The 21,870-nt window shown below is 38.3% G+C and overlaps 1 protein-coding gene across 1 annotated transcript in view; it reads left to right on the forward strand.

Moving 5' to 3' along the window:
* Positions 1 to 2,190: 2,190 nt before the first annotated feature.
* Positions 2,191 to 21,870, forward strand: part of LOC140156729 (uncharacterized) — a 29,603-nt gene continuing 9,923 nt past the window's right edge. Inside the window, exons 1-18 of the mRNA XM_072179669.1 lie at positions 2,191 to 2,360; positions 4,084 to 4,183; positions 5,024 to 5,072; positions 5,551 to 5,592; positions 6,134 to 6,368; positions 6,915 to 7,001; positions 7,502 to 7,726; positions 8,425 to 8,532; positions 9,854 to 10,006; positions 11,576 to 11,690; positions 12,562 to 12,924; positions 15,418 to 15,513; positions 15,714 to 15,805; positions 16,017 to 16,168; positions 17,096 to 17,222; positions 17,840 to 18,189; positions 19,622 to 19,834; positions 20,949 to 21,139. Coding sequence (XP_072035770.1) covers positions 4,167 to 4,183; positions 5,024 to 5,072; positions 5,551 to 5,592; positions 6,134 to 6,368; positions 6,915 to 7,001; positions 7,502 to 7,726; positions 8,425 to 8,532; positions 9,854 to 10,006; positions 11,576 to 11,690; positions 12,562 to 12,924; positions 15,418 to 15,513; positions 15,714 to 15,805; positions 16,017 to 16,168; positions 17,096 to 17,222; positions 17,840 to 18,189; positions 19,622 to 19,834; positions 20,949 to 21,139 — 2,615 coding nt within the window. The 5' untranslated portion in view covers positions 2,191 to 2,360; positions 4,084 to 4,166. The remainder of the gene's footprint in view (positions 2,361 to 4,083; positions 4,184 to 5,023; positions 5,073 to 5,550; positions 5,593 to 6,133; positions 6,369 to 6,914; positions 7,002 to 7,501; positions 7,727 to 8,424; positions 8,533 to 9,853; positions 10,007 to 11,575; positions 11,691 to 12,561; positions 12,925 to 15,417; positions 15,514 to 15,713; positions 15,806 to 16,016; positions 16,169 to 17,095; positions 17,223 to 17,839; positions 18,190 to 19,621; positions 19,835 to 20,948; positions 21,140 to 21,870) is intronic.

The raw sequence follows: 21,870 nt of genomic DNA on the forward strand, positions 1-21,870 counted from the left end.
AGCTGGGATTGATGGTCATAGGATTTCTTGTGACATAAGTTAATTTTGCCCAGTCTTGCCAAAACTGGAACTATTGTATCATCACATAATATACTGTGCACAAAAAGTATTTGTACACTTTAAACTAGAGCAATATCTTAAAGGCTCTTGGGATGACATCAAAACTCAACTGGCGGTTGACCGGCCGGTTCCATGCAGTTTCTATTCTAAACAAAGGAAACTGGACGTAACCGGCGGTCAACCACCGGTCGAGTTTTGATTTCATACCTAAACCTAAATTACCGATATTACCGAGTTATACCAATATGAAAAAGAGAGCATTTCAAAAGTGACACATTTATGATATTTCTTCCCTTCTGGGCGATTCCCACAGGCTGTTGTTATGGCCTCATTTCAGCATGACAATCAACACTCATAATGAGCGTGTTTCAAGAGAAAAGTGTATATAAATGCTCTCTTTTATCATTCAAATTGGTTAAGTTGTTAAAATAAATTCACTTCATGGCGAATGAGGTACGAAAATACACAGAACAAATTTCTCCATCTATTTCACTACTTCATTTGGTAATTAAGATTTAGCGTCTTTAAAATACTCACTGCTTTTGTTTTAAGTGTACAGATACCTTTTGTGCTAAGTATAATAATTATATTAATACTCTCAACTCTCATGTATAAGCAACTCATGATTTCTTTATCCAATAAGACCCAGATCAATCCACGGCTTCATCTATTTGCGTTAGAGCGTTTCTCCTTTGTATGGGTGACCTAAACAGCATACATAACATCATCATAATAAATAGTCTTAATATCTATCATGTTTTGAATCATGTTGCATGTAAACAATAATGTAATATATGATGTTGAAGAAAACAAATACACCTGTATCTAAAGGTACTATTTAAAATCCACATAGTTGGAAATATTTGCCCAGTTGTTGAATTAGACTTGATTGCATGACAATGTGAACCAAAAATGTTTTACACCCAATGTGAATAAAATACTTATTCAAACCTTACTTGTGTGGTATTTGAACAGTTATTGTGCGTTGTTGAATTATATACAGCCTACCCTACCCCACATTTAAGTTTGTGATTGATCCAGGAGCTTCTGGGCCACTGTCCCTGCTCCAACAGGAGCTCTGCACCTGCCCCCTCTGTAAATTCCCTTTTCCCTATAATTTCAAGCAAACTTTTTCAAAAGGATGTTAGTAATAGATCCATATGCATGCTATTGAATAAAATAAAAGGGGGATGGTCAGATCAACCTACATTTAACCTAAATTATCTCCATCAAAATCAGGGGCTGTGCAATAATGACGAGCCCTGAGGTGGTTAAAATTGAAGGGGCAAGCCAAATGGGATGGGGGCGGGCAATTGTTGGCAAGTTGAAGGAGGAGGGGAGGGGGTGGGAAAGTGATTTCCTGCTTCCTCGCATTATACATCTAAACCATTTAAAGGTTTGCAAATTTGGCATGGTGCAATTTTTGGCAGGCCGATTGGGGGGGGGGGGCATTTTGGCATGTCGTTTCAGGAATGTTCACCCTGCCCCATAATTATTGCACAGCTGTTTTTCAGTGTATTCAATGGAAAGCCTATACTTTTTAATACATGTAATACGTTTGGAATTCACTCGGTCGGACATCCGGGAACATTGTCCCCTTTGCACAAGCGCGCGCATAGCAACCAGCTCGAGAAAGGGGAACTGCACATGCGCACACAGGTTATACAAGGCTATTTCCCCTTTGTGACGTCGGCCCGACCAAGAGAATTTGTAGCCAACTTGAAACCGTCATGATGCATCACCCCACACCAATTCTCAAAAAAAAATTGGAACCCAATGGCGAGTGCAGCAAGGAAGAAATGTGACAGATATTTAGACTGGAAACTGTATTATAAAATAGGTAGGTGACTCTTTTCTTTCTTTTCTTCTTTTTTTTTTTTTTTTTTTTTTTTCTTTGTACTTTTTCCATTCAGGGTACATTATAGTAAACTGAATTCTGGTCTCCCTCCCCCTGCATGAGAAAAAGATAATTGATTGATTGTTATAGACAGCGTGTGTGATCTTATAGTCTCTTTTCCAGGGCACAGTTCAATAAATCGACGTGTATTTCGATTACTTTATGAAAACGATGTAGCTGCTATGAGAGAATTTTGAACATTTATAGAGGGCGCTGTTTTTGTTTACATCTTGATCTTTTTAAAAATTCTAAAAATATTTGGGAAGAGAAATTGTTGTTAAAATTGCTATTTTTGTAGACATTGCGTGGAATTCTTGTTCACTTGCATTAATTGGTCTGATTGTCAGCTTATTAAACTGGTCGTTACGTGTCTTGCAAAGACCGTCTTGATGAGGAAATTACGGTAAGCTTATCAATGACAATGTCATTGTTAAATTTGTGAAATTGTTGTGTTGTGATTTAAATTTTTAAGCTTTAATACCGGTACTTAAATTTGTGTGCAACTTGTCATAGAGTGATTTCCTTTGACTTTGTTTCGGCCATCTTCTACATGGGATCCATACACACAAGACAAGCAGGGTTCGCGCCAGACCACGTCTGGATTATATGTCGAACAACTGGATACAATGTATATCTGGTTCCATACAGCAATACGCAGTATTGCTGTCTGGTAAGCAGGTACGAATTGAGACGTTGTGAATTGAGACGTCGGAGCCGGTCAAACACAGAGGACTAGCCTACATCCCGTATCCTACTATCACTCAAACAAGCAAATCTCTTCACGAATTCACTCACCTTGCGATCCTACATCATCAGTTGAAACCACAGAATTAGAGAAGGAGAACCGGGACTCCCTATACCGCCACGTACAATTGCGCCGTCAGCTATGGGGAGAAAATTGGGGTATTCGGGTCCTTGCCGACGGTCTTGCGGAGACAAGCGAAAACAATTCTGCGTCTCATCTGAAGCGTTGCTTTTCAGCGTGCTGGTCGCATCAAGTGCGTCTCTCAAATGCGCCCATTATCCATGTCGCGCTTGCATGACAACGAATGCCTCGAGCGCATTCCGAGGGAAACCGACTACCCCCAATTTTTGCTCCATGCCTGTATCAAGATGGCGATCGAGTCCTGGTTCTCTGGTTTTAATTCTGTGGTTGAAACAAACATCTAAGTTTCCAAAAACAACTTTGTCATTCCTCAAAACTACAAGTAACTTCATTAATAAAAAATTGAAATCATACTATTACCCGTTATTGAAAATTTTGTTCGATTTATGTGAACCAAAAGAACGCACGAAGTCGAGTTCAGTTTACCAAAATGGTAGCTCCTGCCTCCTGGTCACCTCAGATATGACGTCAGTATCAAGCTGCTTATTAAGCGGTGGATCGGATTGGTTGAAATCAACGCCACGCTTTTTGACCTTACAGGGTCAGAGATATGCATATTCATGTATGAAAACAGCGATGCGGATATAGTATCATCACCGAGAACTGAGAATTGCGACATTTTCGATGTTTGTACCGGGAATTTCAGACACAGAGACTCATGGAGATTTGAAAAATTCGTCCAAAGGTAACCAAAGGGTTGGGGATCGCATTTTTAACTATCACTAAATGTTTCGGAATTGAGGTCGGCTAAAAAGTAGACAGTTTCGGGGACTGTAATTGGTGTAGATGTCACATTTTGAACAGTGAGCGATAAGTGACCAATTTCATGCTCAGCACAAGTGACTATCTTTACACAGGGTAGATACAATGACAACGTATGTAAAAATATATTTTTGTAAACAATTTGAGGTCATTATCAAATTGATATTTTGTACAATTTGTACAGCTATCGAATCTACCCTATCACGTAAAAAGTGCCCTTAAATACTGAACATCGCCAATATATTTATGACAAATTTGTGTCCAGAACACGAAAAGTGTCCAGACCTCACGCTTGCTCTCTCGGCTACAACAATGAGGTTCATCACATTCCTAGCTGAATATAATATGCGTATTTATAACAAAGTCACATAGGAAGGAAATTATTATACTTAGTTCATTGGCTTGACATAGGATGAACACATCATAACGTTGCAATCTCACCATATAACTTTATAGAATTTATTTTTTATTTTTCAAGGTTCCATCTATCATCTAAATGAATGTTTCAACCACACCAGTCTTACTTAGGATAACATTGCACATAGTCAACACAAGGTGAAGATGTCTTTCAAGTCAAAGTAAGTCATTTTAAAGATACTTATAGTCAATAGCAAGCTATAGAAAAATTATCAAATTTGTGGACATCGTGGAACATTCAACTATGCTTACTCTGTGACTAATCATGCTAACTACACACGCATATTAACGCTACTCTCTCTGGCGATCCATATTAGCGAGGCTATCTCGTGCACAACTGCTTACTACGCACAGCCACGCTAGAGTATGTTCCACGATGTCCACAAATTTGATAATTTTTCTATAATGCAAAACATTTCCAAAACATGGACACATCAAGGGCTTAAGGGGGCACGCAGAATCACTCAAAGTAGGAAATTTTAGACATTGTTTTGTATTGTATCTTTGAAAGTAATGATGATAAGTACATAAAAGTAGACATTTTCAGAAAGGAAACGATGCAAGGAATCCAATTAGCATGGCAGATTTCTGCAAACATTAGCAGTTTTTGAGAAAAGCGCCAAAATTGATTTTCTAATGAAAAAGTTGCCCAAGGCTGTGGAAATGTTTTGCCATCGACAAATAGGGGAAATTGGATTTGATGCTGCTTTACTTTGCTTTGAAGCAATGTGCTGAAATGATGAACTCCATTTCAGGTTTGGGCAATGAGCAGCAGTCTAATGAGAATTTGTGACATCAATTGAGACATCCTCCTCAGGTAAACCATCACAAGCAATCAGAAAAGTACCATTTCAGCATACATATCGGTATCACTATACCATCACAAGCAATCTGATAGGGCGTATACCATTTCAGTACACCTGTGACAATAGAATGATTTCACTCCTGCATGAAATTGTCTACTTCTTTACTTCATGTATTAATTTTACCTTTTTTTGCAGAGCTAATGATGAGGATTTTTACAGTGCAATGGCAGCAGATTTTGATGAGGTATGTCATTTGATGTCACTTGATGTGGCAGTGACGTCAGTTCGCATTTTATTGCAATTTCATTTCAAACACAGTTTCAAATTGGTAGTGTCAAAGCGTTGGTGCACATGTATGCATGATGCATAGATGCACATGCAACACAGCTACCTAATGTTTTTGATGTCTCTGCCACATCAGGGTAAAAAATGGTGTATATATAGAACAACAGCATAAATACAACAGTAAAGCATAATCAAATGAAATATCAAATCGAATTAGTTGTTTGCTATTTATAGAAGTGAGGTATCCAATATAGTTGGGGTAAATCAACATGTGACTAACATCCAATGTTGAATTGTAACATAAGAATATCCTGAACATGAGATGCCTTTTTCCAGGGGGACAGAATAACCAGCATACCTTGTCTATATCTGGTAATTTGGTGTCATCCCTCTCTTGCTCAGATCTGTTTAATATAAACTTTCATTTCTATCTTTAGGATTCTGAGGTGTCTGAAGCTGATGTTTCTAAAATGCTGGCTGTAAGTATGAATACCGGTAACTCTTCAATATTACAGTAAGAATTACAAATGAATGAACAAGGTGTGCATGACCAACGCCTGCTTTACCACCAGTCAGCTATGACAGCATGCCCATGGGAATGTTACCGGAGACACAGCATTATTTAAGATATTCAATAAAGATTGCAAACTGGCTAAGGCTAGGTTTAACAGTATGAAACCACAAGCTGTGCATTATTCAATGAGATGTTTTCAAAATAAGCATTGGTGTCTGACATGAGTGGTGCCCCATGCAGATTCTAAAGTTGTGCTAATATAACGACTGTACTATATATCAGCTGATTTACGTGATGAATGAAAGGTATAAAAAAGAAATATAATTTAAGACCGAAATAAAAAAGACTAGTTTGCGTCTGATGTCCTGTCAACCAGACCAAAAAATGCCTTACTACGCAGGTCAGCAACCAATCACACTGCGTCATTGCCCTGATGTCAAACGCAAACTAGCCTTTTTAATTCGGTCTTCAATTATAGTGGGCTAATAATTTTCTAATCTTTTTAGGACATGGATGATATGGATGACAACCTTTTCACATCATCCCTCAAACCTCGTAAGGGATCATCTCGTGCCAGTAGCAGAGCAGCCAAAACTTCTGATACTTCATCCAAGGATTCCCGTCCAGCATCCAGGATGAGTGCTGCAACCAGCAAGGATGCGTCACCTAGGATACCAGATAGTGTACCAGATACTCCTGATTCTGGTATCACTGGAGAGGAAAATGGGTTGCCAAGGAAAGGTACAAGAAACTGGCTTTTATTCTAAGAATTAGAGAACAAAAGTATTCTTTTGAGACCCAGTCATGTCTCTATCGCCTATTATTACATGGGATTATATAAGTGGCCACCGAGTTGGTCCACACAAAAATAATGCTATCTCCGTATTATATCAGGCAATAGAGACACAGCCGGGTCTCGAAACAATACTTTGATTCTCATTCTCAAACAGATCACCCATAAAATCAAGTTTGCATATAATTTACATCCACTCATTAGTAACCATAATTACTGTGCATGGTGGACTGCACAGTAACAGTGTTGCTTCGAACAAATTTTAATCTTTCCCCAGAGTAGCCAGTGCACATAAACATTGAAAAAACCAGTGCCTCCGGCCGGATTCGAACCAAGGACCTTCGTAATACTAGCATGGCGCTCTAACCAACTGAGCTAAAGAGGCACGTTGGAGAAGAGCTGAAGATATAAATCTATAGGTATTAGGTTCAAAGTGTTGCTTTGATTTATAGTTTTAAAACACCTTTTTACTTTTAAAATATTTTTTGGTTCAGGTATATTTGACTCACCAGAACCATCATCACCAATACCAAGGAGACAAAGTAGACCAAAATCTGCACCAACAAATTTTGATTTTGGAGGTAGGTTACAACTAAGACTTGCTCGAGGCCAAGAGTGAGTCATCGGTCATCCCACAATATGTGGTACCAGCTCACCTTTCGACAATTTTCGGTCAAAGCTGGCACAACACCTCTTAAATTTGCTCATCCGGAGGATTATAAAAGTAATCAAAATTCAGATTTTGGCACCTTTGTTAGTGTCATAGATGTGCTAACATATTAAACCTGCTAGTGGTTCAGCCGAAAGTCATGTATTAAAAACGGGGCTTCAGCAAGCCCATACAAAGTCTATATGGGACTCATGGAGATCAGCTCTTATAGTTCTTAACACATTATGTGAGTAACAGGCAGTAGTACAGACTGGGAGTGATAATTCAATATGTGTACAGTGTGAATATGGAGATAAGATTTTATACCCATCAAAAAGCTGGTGTTACCAGCTTCATTTTAAAATTTAATTGTTGCCAAAAATTGAGTTCCAATACTGTGAGACTGAGCCCTTTCATAACCCTTTTTATCAGACTTTGATGAAGATGACCCCTTAGCTGGCTTACTCTCAGATGATGATGATGACATGCCAAAGAAAAAAGCAGTCCCTAAAAAGAAGGCAGCACCAAAGAAACAAGAAGACCAACCTATCAAAACTAAGGCAGAGATACCAACCACACAGACAGAAGACAATGATAACATAAAGGCCACCAACAAGGAAATTGTTACTGATAAACCAGTTTCATCTCCTGAGAAAGGTATTTCTGCTTTACAGTTGCTATAAAGCTAACTTTTATTCTTACTATTAGTCTGATGCCTAAGCCAAAAACCCGAAAGTAGCGTCCTCACAATGTTTTATTGTGTTTTCTATATCTCTGTGACCTGTGAATCTGGGAGGTGCCACCCTGACACCCTTGAGCCTTTTTGCTCACCAAAAAACATTGTGCGGACACTACTTTTGAGTCAAGCCAAATGTTCCTATTTCAGCACCAGACTATATCAGGACCCTGACAGCAAGTTCAGAAGTATGTTACTGCGTGGAAGCAGCCATTGACCCTGTCATCGCGTATCAGGAACTACCGGTCGTGTATGGCGCACTTGAATGCGCCCTATACGCGTTATTGATAGCGTGGGATGCTTGTGCTGGCGACGCTGCTCGTTAGCACCCCGCCGACCCCAGCGTTGCCGTTAGCACCCCATGGCAGCTCCCATACGTGTGTCAATTTGTGATTCGTGGGATCTTATTTTTAAGGCTCTTGTAGCATGCAAATTTGGCTGGTCCAATTTTTACAGTGGGGGACCTGACTATATGTTATTTTTTGTTAACTTTGTTTGTTTGTTTGTCCCTGAATAAGGGTGGGATATATGCTCAAAACTTATTGTTGTCATTTTGACCTTTTACAGTTATGTCTTTATAAAATGAATTATAAGGATATATTGACCTTTGGTATTGCAGGAAGTAAAGGATCAGGTGAAACTGCAAGGAAGAAGAAAGATGATATTGACTTTGATGATGATGATGACATTCTTGGTACCATGGGGTTTGATGATGAGACACCAAGAGGTAATTCAGCTTGTCTTCAGTAACAGGTGTAAACTTACAAATGTTGCCATCACAATTTGTTCATTCATTTTGTCAATGTAGCATGTTGTGTGAGTGCTTGAACATCGATATAAGTAAATAAAAATAAATTTGAGGATTTGTAGTGCACGATGCAAGCCCACAGGCCTCTACACACTTTACAGGTTTTCGCTGTGACCCAGGACACATTTTAAGTTATAAACCATATTTTAATATTCAGAGACACAACTCAATATAGGCACATTCTCTTAGTCTACTTACATACAACCATCACAACCAGGATCAGCTCCCTGAGTAACATACTGGTAATCCGAAACAATTCAGCAGCTAGCTCCTTCTCCATGGGAATTTTAAGCTAGTGCAATTATTTTCGCGAGAACATTTTCTATCCTCCGGCAGGGCTTGAACATGGAACCTCATGCACCGCAGTCTGATGCCCACTCAACTGCACTAACTTGTCTTATTATGGCACAGACAAATAATAGCTGCTGTTCAGTTTATTGCATAGAAAATCAACATCTCACAATATGTTGGTTGTGCTGCAGATACACAGAATGCATGAAGCAGCTATTCATATGTGTTTAACATGAGATATTCTTGCACTCACATGACAATATGAGTCTGATTTTAAAATAAGATTATCCAATTATTGGCATCTGATTGGCTAGTTAAGTCATATTGTGTACCCTGCTACCCCAGCTCTCCCCCGATGCTTGTATCGGATAAATGTGATGTGATCAAGCTAAATCAGTCGGACTCCGAAAATACAGTGTGCAGATATGGGAGAAAATGTGTCAGTATTTCTTATGTAATTCCTAAATTTTTCTTACAATAATTTTCTTATCATTTATGATAGAAACATGGGATTTTCAGTCAAATCAAGCTAACAAATTCCTGATATTAGAAATATAAAAATGTAGAATTTAATTTGAGTCGGCTTCAGACTGATTTTGCTTGATTGCATCACAAATATGTACATGTATATTATATGTGACATGTTATAGTTGTCATTTTCCATTTAGAAGTTACCCATAATGTTTTGTCATTTGCCAATTTCACATATATGTTTATTTATAGTGTAACAAGTTGCTATTATCCGTTCCAGTTCCAGTGACACCTCATTCATATTGTCCTAGATAGGATATGTTGATCCAGAGGGGCATATCGTAATTTTTATTGTTAGTACCACAGAAGCATTATAAATGCTAATACCTATTGTAATACATACAATGGTCCAAGGAGGTTTCACTGGAGCTGGAACTGATAATAACACTCTCTGTTGTAATGTAATTTTTGTCTCTAGCTGAGAAGAAAAAAGTGGATCCTGATGCCAAGGAAAAACAGGCAGCGCAAGCAAAGATCAGTGAACTTTTTGGGAAATCTTCAAGCGTAGCTGAGAAACCACCTGTAGGGAGGAAGCGGGAATTTGTGTTGGATAAGAAATATGTAAAAACAGGTAAAACAGGTGGAGTAAATAATGGGTGGCTACACACGAGTGCAGGATACGCATTAAAAGGTTTCAATGCACTCCAATTTCTTGTAAATGTGTTACAGGGTGCTCATAGCGCGATACCGTGTACGTGTAGGACGTTCATGATGCGATGCCGTCTGTGCACACAAAAGGGAGATTACATTTTATCATACCACTAAGGGAAATATCAAAGAACACCGCTAACCTGATATATTTTCGTATCTAGTCAGTGAGTGCGTATTTTACGCTTTATATCTAGTCAGTAAGAGCGTGCATTGCATGAAGCCCGACACGCGTGTACGGGCGAGGTACGCGATAAAGGCGACTCGCAGTAAACCGGCGCGTAAAATGCACGCAATCTGTAATACGCGGAACAGTCATCTATTTTTTGCAAAGTTTTCCTATTTAGCAGCAATTAAAATGTTTAAAAACGTAATTATTTCCAAATTTAGAATGACTTAGTGGTATGATAAATTGTTATTAGGTTCAGCGTCGGTATGAGTGCGGAAATTATCGTGCGCTCAGTGTCATACTGGGTTCAGCCTTCGGCTTCACCCAGTATGACACTTCGCTGCGATAATTTCCCCGCACTATACCTCCGCTTCACCTAATAACTAATAGTCTGCGCACACAAAAGGAAATTACATTAATACGCATCCCAGGAATGCATAATAATACAGATATGGCCTCGTGTAGAGTCACCCAATATGGATCTTTAAATTTTGTTGTATTGGCATAACCAGAAAGGAAAATTACTAAAACAACAGAACTACATAAACATTAAGATGGCTGCACAAAGTACAAGTAGCAATGCGACAGTTTATGTGACAATGTTCGGCAAATGAAGTGGGTAACACATTTTTAATGAGTTATGGGGGATCAATCTGTGGTACATAATTGTGCTATTGCTCGAGGTGTCTATGATTAATGTTCCAGTATTTTACAGACTTGTAAATGGTGGAAAAGGTCAGGCATTATCAGGGCCGTTCAAAGGCGTTCAACTGAATGAAATCTTCAGTATCGAATATAACTGTATACATGTTTGAATGAACGTTAAAGAATACCTACCTACCATATTTTTGTTTTCCTTGTTATGCCAATACAACATTTTTTCATTTTTCGTACCATATTTTTGTTTTCTTTGATGGTAGTAGAGATTAGAGCTGACTTTCCTTTGTTGTTTTGTTACAGCTAGTTTTGTCTTTCCTTTATTTTAATGTATTAAAACTATGAAGCTTTCAAATAAAATACATACTCTTAAAAAGGTTCATTAATTAATTGACTATAGCTTGTAAAGTGAAGGAAACAATATCCTACCTGGAAATTGCAATGGGATATTCCAGTTACAATCCATACACCCCTATGGAAGACATGGTCTTAATATCCCATACAGGGAGTGTGAATTTTAAATGGAATTACCTGAATAGGCGACTCCATATGAATACTACACCCATGTGTGAGAGATTAATGTCATGTCTTCAATAGGGAATGTTGGATTTCAACTGGAACAGCCCAAATCTGTACTTGTTTTTCTTTGTAATTTGAAATGTGCAGAGCCTAAAAAAGAAGAGCCCAAGGAGGAAGACTTCATATTTGGTGACTACAAACCATCTTCTGTAGGTGGGCTTGGCAGACCAGAATCAGCACCTCCTCCAAGAAGATCTGTCAGGTATATAGTCTTGAAATGCCATACACTTGCTGGCAGCAAAGAATGCCACATTTTGAGAGCGTTTGAGGGAAGTGGGGTTCTGATTGGCTGCACAATTGTCTGACAATAATAACAACAAATTGATTGGCCGATTAGGCGTCAAAGAAGCAAGCAGCGAAGTGCAGTACTCAAGAAGTACACAAATGCCGGCATATATGTTGCTCATTAACATGGTGTGTGCGTCAATCAGAGCAAGAAACTGCCATACTTCTCTGGAAGCTAGTGTAGTGTACAGTCTTTTTGGAAATTATGCCCTGTTTTGTTAATTGTGATTTTTGTTATGTTTATATGAGTGTTCCAACTTATGTAAAGAACACAAACAAACTAGTAACATTTATGAGAAATAGAGTGACTTTTTAATTGCTGTTGTTTGATTCATTGATCAAAATAGAGGAAAACAGGTAAGACCTGTGATCATGTGGAGTCTCAATTTTGTATGTGATGATTCCCAGAAGAAATTAGCGATCAGTGCTAAGTCTATATCCACAAAACTACCCCACAAATAGATTACAGTGTGCTACATTTGTGCAAATTGGCACAAATATGGAAAAACACAAATGGCATTAAAGGAGAGGAAATTAGTTTTCTCTCTTTTGCTTGAGTTCAAATAAAAATGAATGTGTAACTTTCAGTTTCTATTTATGTTATTTTGTCATTTTGTGACAAAAATAAAATGTGAAAATTCTTCATAAATTAAGCTTCTATTTCAAATAATCTTTTTCAATTTTACCAGTTGTAAAGTATTTTTTTAAAGTTTTTGAATGTACAAAATGACATCTGTATCTGCACATAATAAACCTGGTATGGTAAATGGTTTTCCCACTTAACACAGATTTGAAGATAGTGACAATGATGATTCATTTGGTACATCAACCTTTACTCGTCCACGCAGTAGAGGGCGCATGAAACCCACCCTAGATGATGTACCAAAGCGCCCCCACAGTTCAGCTGACACTCGAAGACGGACATCAGACACAGATTCCAAACCTTCAGATGATTGGTTGGAACTTGCTGTTGGTGCTGACACTAAAAAGGAAAAGAAAACTCCAGCTCCGAAATCTGATGGTGCAAAAAGTGGTGAGGGTGGAGGGAAGAAGGAAAGCATGGTTGCGGAGAAGAAAGAGAAGCCTGCGCCCTCAGCAGCTGATTATCTTGGATTGGCTGGAGATGATATAGATCCAGATACAATAGTAACGTGAGTCTTTCATGTGTATGTTACACGTACAGGTCTTGTCTGAATCCTACATAACTTAATGTGTGTGATAGTGCAGATTTGGAAGTGAGGTCTTGAATGGCTGATTGAATTAGGGCAGCAACTATTGGCATCTCTTGGCTTAACATGCAAGACAGCATAGCATAACCTGGCTTTTGTTTCACAATATTAAGTGTGTGTGTGTGTGGTGAGGATGTGTTTCGTCGGTCGCAACACATAGTCGGGTAGAGTGATTTTCCCAAATTTTCTGTTTTACATAGTGACGCACACCGACATCGCCTGGCTAATAATTACTTTGTTAGCAGAGATACTAAAATCAATACCCGGGATCGATACACATGAATGTACTATGCACGAGTTTGATATGAGATGAAAATCTTTGAATACCGGGGTAGAAAATGATGAATATCTCCCGTAAATGATTTCGTATAAAGAAACCAAATATGGTTCCTTGCACTTGAATATATATTTTGAACAGGTATGATAGTCGTTAGCTTGCGTCTTGAGAAAGAAGCTTGCGTCTTGAGTCAAAAACTGACAATAATTCTGATTTATATGTGCCGAATTATATAGCGCAGTGTAAAGGCCAATCGTAGAGGTAGTCTAAAAGCATATGACCTATGGCGTACCATGCTCGACTCACACACAGCGAGGTCAGTCACCGGCCTAATCGGGACTATTGTCAGTAGCCTTAGTCAGATGTCCTTCGGCCCATTATGCGACTCAAAACTATTAAACAGGTCGATACTAAATGGCCATGCGTGGCGGTGGATTCAACCTACCATGACGATTTCTGCCATGAAGATATCGGGGCGATGACACTGTGTACGTCGGTATAAGTTTAGAGCTAGCAATATACTATAATAGTTAATCCTTATAACTAATAAAGATACAGTTTAATACTTTGAAATTTCAAATGGAATCTGGCCACTGAGAGATAACAGTGGAGGAGTATCGACTCTGTTATTAGTAATATATCCTTCAAACATGTTTCCCTCTGAAACGTATTTTGTCCTTCACATATGCCACTACACTATGTGTTGCGACTGACGATTTGTAATTAGAGAATAAAGGTATTGTTTTTAGCCGCTGGAGTGCATCTACCGTCTCATATAACACAGGCGACATCATTATTTTAAGTAAAACAACGAGGTGAAGCCGAGTTGTTTTACAAAAATAATGATGTCGCGTTATATGAGACGATAGATGCACGACAGCTGCTAAATACAATACCTTTATTCTCATTCTTAAACATTTCAATGAAAATAAATATATTAATTATAAGTATACCAAATTTTAATCAAATTAAATCCTACATTTTACAAGGAATTACCTAGGGCTTAGAATCGATCAGTCCTGTTGTTGCTATGCACATTCCGATTGGTTCAAATAAGCGTATGAGTATTGTGTCGACACGCACGCGCTAAGGTGTGTCATATCACACGGGTAAGAACCAATAAGATTGCAAGAACATTCTCAAGTGTTTAAGAATCACTGGCAAAGAACACAAGAAATATGTGTGTCTCCACAGTTGGATAATGAAAACTCCATGTGGTGTATCACTGTCTTACCTAGGAGACACACAAGACTTTGCCATCCTCGATTCACAGAGGTCTGCAATTGAATTCCAAATGGACACTATTTTCGCTGTCCATGTGAAATGTTCAACTTAACAAAGGTTTCTTTCTGATTGCGTAAAATTAACATTCTTTCTATTGACCTTTTCGGTAAATCCCATAACCCTTTGCGAGTACACCTAAGAACTCGTCATTTTCAAATCACGCCCGCTCTGCGCCAATGCGCACATCGTTTATCGAACATCGTTACTGCGCATTGCAAGTCGGTGTGACGTAAAATGACGAGTTCTCAGGTGTGCTCGCAAAGGGTTATGGGATTTACCGAAAAGGTCAATTGAGTCAGGTAGAAAACTTAGAATAATAGAATAATAAGATATGCAAATATACTTGACTAGCAAGATGCCTGTTATTAGACAATCTGCGTGTTTCTACTGGGGAAAGGTTGGCGGGTGATGTGGTTTAGTTAAGAGTGTTACCGGGTAATGTGCTCAGTGGAAACAGATCGGTTCGGAGTGATGCAGTGTGGACACCCGGCAACCGTGATCCACCTCATGAGGTAGACCATGCGGTGTGACACCCTGTTATTTCCACCAGTGGAAACACAACGGTTCACGGTTGCTGGGCTGTTGAACTTCTTTTATATACATTTTGTGTATACCATCATGACCTTTAAAGCAACTTGAGGGTCAGGAAAACATTTTTAGTACTTCCGGTACACACCACAACCCTTATTTTAAGCATCAGCAGAAACGTGGTGGTTGTTGATGAATCGGATTGTGGGTTTACCATGTAATACTGGGTAGAAATACAGATTGCTCAGTATAAACACACAGAGTGTGTATCATACTTTTGTGCATGTTGCATTACATATTGATATTTTTATTTTATTTATTTACAGTTCGAAACCACCAACACCAAGAGGGCAAAGTTCAATGTCAACAACATCTCCCAAAGGTCAAGATCCGTTTACAACACCAGCAAAGAGAGAAACAACGTAAGGCTCATCAAACAATATTTTTTATATATTTTGAGGATAAATGTGTGATTTAAACTTTCTGAAGCCAAGTGGTGGGCTTTAAGGTCAAAGTTGAATGGGCAAACAACCTGTTTGAAGCAATGCAAGCTCTTTCTGCTTTGGTCTATTTAATTAAAAGCATTTCCAAAACCTTCTATTCATGCTTATCTCTTGTACAGATCTCCCTTCCCATGGGATAGCTCAGAGAATTCACCCACCAAACGTCGCTCATCAATTCAGGCAGAGACAGACCAACCATCAGAAATTAAAGGTAGATGCTGGAAATGTAACCACATTGAACTATTAAGATAACTTTACATTTATTAGTTGCATACATTTACTTGTTTTACATTAAAACAAAAAGAAATGGAGGAAAATAATAATTATTCCAAGTTTTATGCAGGACTTGCTTTTTTTTCTTTTTTTTTTTTTTTTTTTCGTTTGGTTTTTGACTGGTTTTGATTGGTATTGACTTTATTTAGGTATGTTAGGAGATGATTTTGATGATGATGATGATGATGACAACCAACCATTACAAACCAGTCTTATGGCTCAGCAGTTAGCACAGCTACAAAAGATGCAAGAACAAGAAGTAAATGTGGCAACAACAGCTCCTGCAAGCAGACAGAAACAGGTAGGATAGTTGGGCTGCATTCATTAAAACCAACTTAAGTTACATTTTTCATGACAACTGCAGTGCATTATTCTTAACCACTTACCTTAAAGTTGTCACTCTTTCTGTAAAGTGAAAACCTATTTGATTTATTTTTTATGATATATATTTATATGTTTGAATTGTCTACCTCAATTCAAAAGTTTTTAACTGGATAAGTAAAATATTCTTTTAATTGTCAAAGTTGTAACTGTTTCTCTACAGTGGCCAAATAATGAATTATATACATTCTATAAACATCCTTCACCAATTCTAAGATGCCTTCAGTAAGAGATTTAAATGAATGAACACTGTGATTAATTTTCGATGCACAAATACTGTATGCATCCGCTGCATCCAGTATGTGTCTGATAACCTCCCTGTTGGCAAGTTGTTAGGGTTGAGTAGCAGGAAATTAAGGAGGCATTTGTCACACTGTTCATTCATTTGAGCAATCAAGTTGGCTCAATCGATAAAGCGTTCGACTATGGTGCGAGAGGTTGCGGCACTTGCGGGTTCAAACCTTGGCGGTGGTTTAGTATGCTCTCATGGAAACATTGAGTTAGCTTGAAATTCACCTGGACAAGGAACTTACTGCTAATTGTATCCTTGCAACTTGTACGAAATTCAGGAGCTGATCCTGGTTGTGAAGGTCATTTATGGAATGTCTAGGGTGTGTGCTCTTGAAGCTGCTAAGTCCCTGTGTTGTTGTTAAATGGTTTATGGAATGACGTGGGCCGTAGTGGTCAGCGACAACCTGTAAAGTGTGCTGAGGCTTGGGGATCACGTCTTTGTGTTGTGCCTGTGTGTAGCGCATTACAGATCACTGCACTTTCTTTTTCATTTATTTCCAATACTCATACTCAACTTTTCACCTGTATCTGTGGTTCTTTGCTTCCCACCAACTAGGACCAACCTCAAGTCACTCAAGCTCAACCTGCATCACATGCAGACACTAGAATAATACAACCCCATGAGCTAGGCATGAAGCAGCAACAACAAATAAGCAGTGTACCTCAGACACCTCCACCTTCAGGTAACAAGAAGTTTATGACTTGGGAAAGTGTTCAAATTGTGATTCTTCAAGTATTCTTGTTAACCATAAAACTCATGTTTTGTGGATGGAATCACAAATGTTGGGACCAAAACATTTGGTCTTCAGCTGGTTGGATGACCTAAGATCGTCCAAGGTCAGCTGCAGAGGAAGTTGGTTGAAACCCTGGTCCCAACCATGTGACAATTTTTTAAAGTATGACACCCGCACTCTTGTTGCGGTCCTGAAACAAATAGCTTCATTGACGGAGAAGCAGCAGGCAAAAGTTATTATTTAACACTATTGAAGATACATGTTGACACAACACTAGATGCATTAAACCATAGCAGATTAAAAGCATAACAAATTAAAACCATCTGTTTTCAAAATGCATGTAATGGATTTTTGCAGCATTCAGTAATTGAAGAGTGCTTTTCCAAAAAGCAATATTTATCCATAGAAAATAAAATGTTCTATGGAATTGTGGAAATAGTCATGGTAGTTTTTACTGTTTAAAAAAAAGCACTTGCATTTGTTTTCATTTTCAATTACGTAATAGTGTAAGAACTATGCACAGGAATGTAGGTTTTTTTTAATTGTTGACCCTTATTTTCTTTCAGCTCCAAGTAGCACACCAACCAATACCAGCCGTCCAGAACCAAAATGGCGACAAGAGCTTCGTCAACGCCAGCAGCAGCAAGAACAGTCTTCTGCGTCTTCCCCAGCTCCTCAGCAAACCACTCCAGCCCAATCAAATCTCAACTCAACACAGGGTCAACAACCTGGCTTTGGACCAGACAATGCGCCAGCTAGTAGAACAACAGACATGTCTAGGACAATGGGGACATCTGGTGCTTTGGGGATGTCGGGAACAGTGGGGATGTCAGGGACAATGGGGACATCAGGGGATATGATGAGACAAATGCAGATGAGACAGCAAGAATTAGATGCTGCAATGCAAAGACAGCAGGTATAGTTTCAAATGTTGGTCGAGTTTAAAGACACCACAACATTATAATGTAAAATTCACTATGCTTAATCCAAATAACATCAACAGACTTACAGTGTTATCTTTAAACAGAAAAAGCAAACATTTCATATGCTATAAACATATACAGATAATTTTACTGCTCTAAATTTATGGGCAAAGCCTGATCAGTCTTATAGAATCCATCACAGCCAGGAGAAGCTCAAACAGGTTCTTGGGAACAAATAAAATAGTAGTAGGTTCCTTAATCAAATGGATTGAAACTAACTCAGTATTGCTTTGCATGAGATCTATAGAAACACACATACCGTATTTCGTCAAATAAACGCCCCCAGGGGCGTTACATTTTCCCAAGGGGGGGGGGGGCGTTTATTCAAGGTCAATTTTAGAACGATAATTCCCGTTAAAATCATTAGGTAAACTAAAAACACGAGCTAAAATGACGAACTATGAACTAGAAACACTGACTTCTGGCTCACTTCCGGGTTTCTGATCCAGATTTTCGCCAATTATTGACGCTATTATCGACCATGTGCGCAACTTGGTAAGCTTACTACACAAGATAGCATGGAAATATCAGCATTTTTGAAACATCTTGGTTGAAAAAAGTGGTGAGGGGCGTTTATTTGAGGGGGGCGACTATTTGACGAAATACGGTAGTTAAATAAATAACCAGAGTCCAATAGTCAGGTGATTGGATTTATTTGCATACTTTTCATATGTGGATGACCTGAAATACAGCTTTATCTCCCACTTCACCACTTCAAATTATTTTAGATTTGACATCTAAGAAAAAAGCTTATATTTTTTCGTATAAACTCACATAAAATTTTAAGCCAGAGAGATATTTCATTTAGAAATTGTGAACAAAAAGTTTGTAACAGGTTGTTGTATTACTCTCACTTTTCAACAATGTATTATTTCATTTTAATTTGTACAAAGTTTCCATTTTAGTTGTTACCTAGCTGGGGGGTTTACAACCCCCCAAGCTAGGTCCTGTTTTGCTATCCGTTCTTTCTTCTTTCTTCTTTCTGGCAATTTTCTGGCATTTTTTGCTCTAGCTCACACATGCTTTGACCGATTTTGACCTAACTTGGTCACAACCATCATTGACCATGACCATACATGTCACATGACACTTAAGTTGTCAAAGGTCACAGAGGGGTCAAGTAGGCCAAAAATGTGATTTCAGCTAAAAATGCTTCTCCTCCTACATATAACATCCTACAATGATGTCACTTGCACATAAGCATCGGCTATACCCAGTGCCTATAGTGTGTAAACAGAATTGGGGTCAAAGGTCATTAAGGGGGCATTTCCGGTATTTAACCAAATACCTTCAAAATGCTTCTTCTGCCACATATTATATAGTACTAGTAGATTTTGTTACTGTTTATTTCTTTGAAAACTGTAGGAGCAATGGTTGGCCCAGCAACAAGAACAAATGAGACAAATGCAAGAGAACCAACAGAAAGCTATGCAACAACAGATGGAACAACAAATGCAGCAACAACAAATGCAACAACAACAACAGATGGAACAACAAATGCAACAACAACAAATGCAGCAACAACAAATGCAGCAACAACAAATGCAGCAACAGCAGATGATGATGAACAGTAATAAAGTAGGTAGTATGGAATTGAACTAGTCTAATGTCATCGAAATATGCGACTTTTATAGTATGCATGTGTCATGTGTAACAATTCCACCAGTTGCATATGCAAAAGGGGGGGGGGCATATAGCACCCCACTTTTGTCAATCGCTGGAAAAATTCAGGGAAAATGACAATTTAGTTAGTTGAAGAGAAAGTCTGGGAAAATGATAGGTTTTTGCAAAACAGGAAACTGGGCTTTTGTTGAAGTAGGTAAAAATCTAAAAAATAAGTTTTTAATTTACAAAATAAGAATGAATCAAGCATTAGTTGACTATTTTTCCCCCTCAAAGTTCAAATTTAAATTTTTGACAAGCTTAAATCCAGGAGCTTTCAGGGGGGAGCATTGGACCTCCAACAGGGGCTTATGTACTCATGTTCATTTCACTTCTCGGCAGTGAAGTGCACACTTACAATATTCGCTAACGATATGCGCTGCACACATCAGTGTGATGTATTTAGGGGTCCAAAGGCTTATGGGATTTAAAAAAGTCAATTCTCATACCACAGATCACAGTTCTGGGGAAGTAAAGGGTCCATGTATACATTGTACATGACCTTGTTTGCCCTCCCTTGTCACATGAAATACACAGAATAAGACTCCCGATATTATAACCCAAGGGCTTTAGACAAGTGGGATTAGCAAATCAATAGTTTCACTCATACGATATTAAAGGAGAAAACCTCACCTGGGAATTGAAACAAAGTTTTCTATACAAGATTAACCACCTGTTGGTTCCCTTGCCAGATACCTTTTCCGCTGTTCTTGAAACTATTATTTTCAGACAGCGACACTTAAGACACATGATTTATTCTTGGTAGTTTATATTGTATTCAGACTCAAGGTTTATAAAGTTGGTAATATTACCTATAATATCTTAGTTTAGCACAACTATTTGGGACATTTTTGGACATTTAAAAATGTCCAAAAATGTTGATAACTTTGCTTATAAGTCACAAATATTACTCTAATTTTAACGTAAATTGACGAAATCACAAATGTTACGTCATTGCATTGAAATTGTGTACTTATACATGGCAATACACTAAGTTACACCATGACCAATATCCTTTCATTTTCTGTAGGCACCCAATTCCAGTCCATATTCCACCCTGCCATTTTCTGTAGCCAGTACTTCAATGCCGTCCATGGGGAGTCTTTCTTTAGAAGCCAAGATACAACAGTTGGAGATGGAGAAGAAATTAGTGGAAATGCAGCTAGAAACAATGCAACAAAAACATCAGCAACAACTCAATGCAGTTGAAGGAGCACACAAGTAAGTCATGAATGAAGATTAATGATGTGTAGATAGGATTGTTTAAAAAAGTCCCTAGCGTGGGCCCTCTGTGTATGATTGAATTTTGTCTGATGCCTGTGAGTGTTCAAACCTCGCTACCTGAGTATATATGGCATGTTAAACTTGACAGTATTTACATGTTTGCTTGCTTGCCCTCTGTATGTGTGTGATACTTTTGCTAAACTTACCAGTTCCCATAGTCTAAGTGTACCTTCATGTAGCCTGAAGACTTTGGTTTGTTAGAAATTTTTGTTATTTGACATGAGCCTACTAGGAGCAGGTGGACCTGTTGCGAGCTCTGTCAATCACCGACTCGGTACCATACAGCAACATAATTCACAATGTAACATTTGGTTACATTCAGAGAATTAAGTTATTAAGTAGCCTCTCTTGAAAGATAATTTGTTTCGCATTGCATGGTTACAAGCTGCTAATGATAATGAAATAATGAAATAAATGTTTAATAAAATGTAATCTATCATGAAGACAACTTGAACTTTGAATTGACAAGTCCAGTTGTGAGTCTCTCATCCTATTGGTTTGAACATCATTGATGAGTATTTTGTAACAATATAACAGAAAATTGGTATTTTGTAGCAATATAACATGGCATCATTGAATTCCCATGAACATCTTACGGAGGCAAAATCTACAGAAATATTTCAGTTGAAGAATAACTGTCTGGACTGAAATTGAAAATCAAATTCAAA

This window comes from Amphiura filiformis, chromosome 7 (genome assembly GCF_039555335.1).
Source record: "Amphiura filiformis chromosome 7, Afil_fr2py, whole genome shotgun sequence".
Classification (NCBI taxonomy): domain Eukaryota; kingdom Metazoa; phylum Echinodermata; class Ophiuroidea; order Amphilepidida; family Amphiuridae; genus Amphiura; species Amphiura filiformis.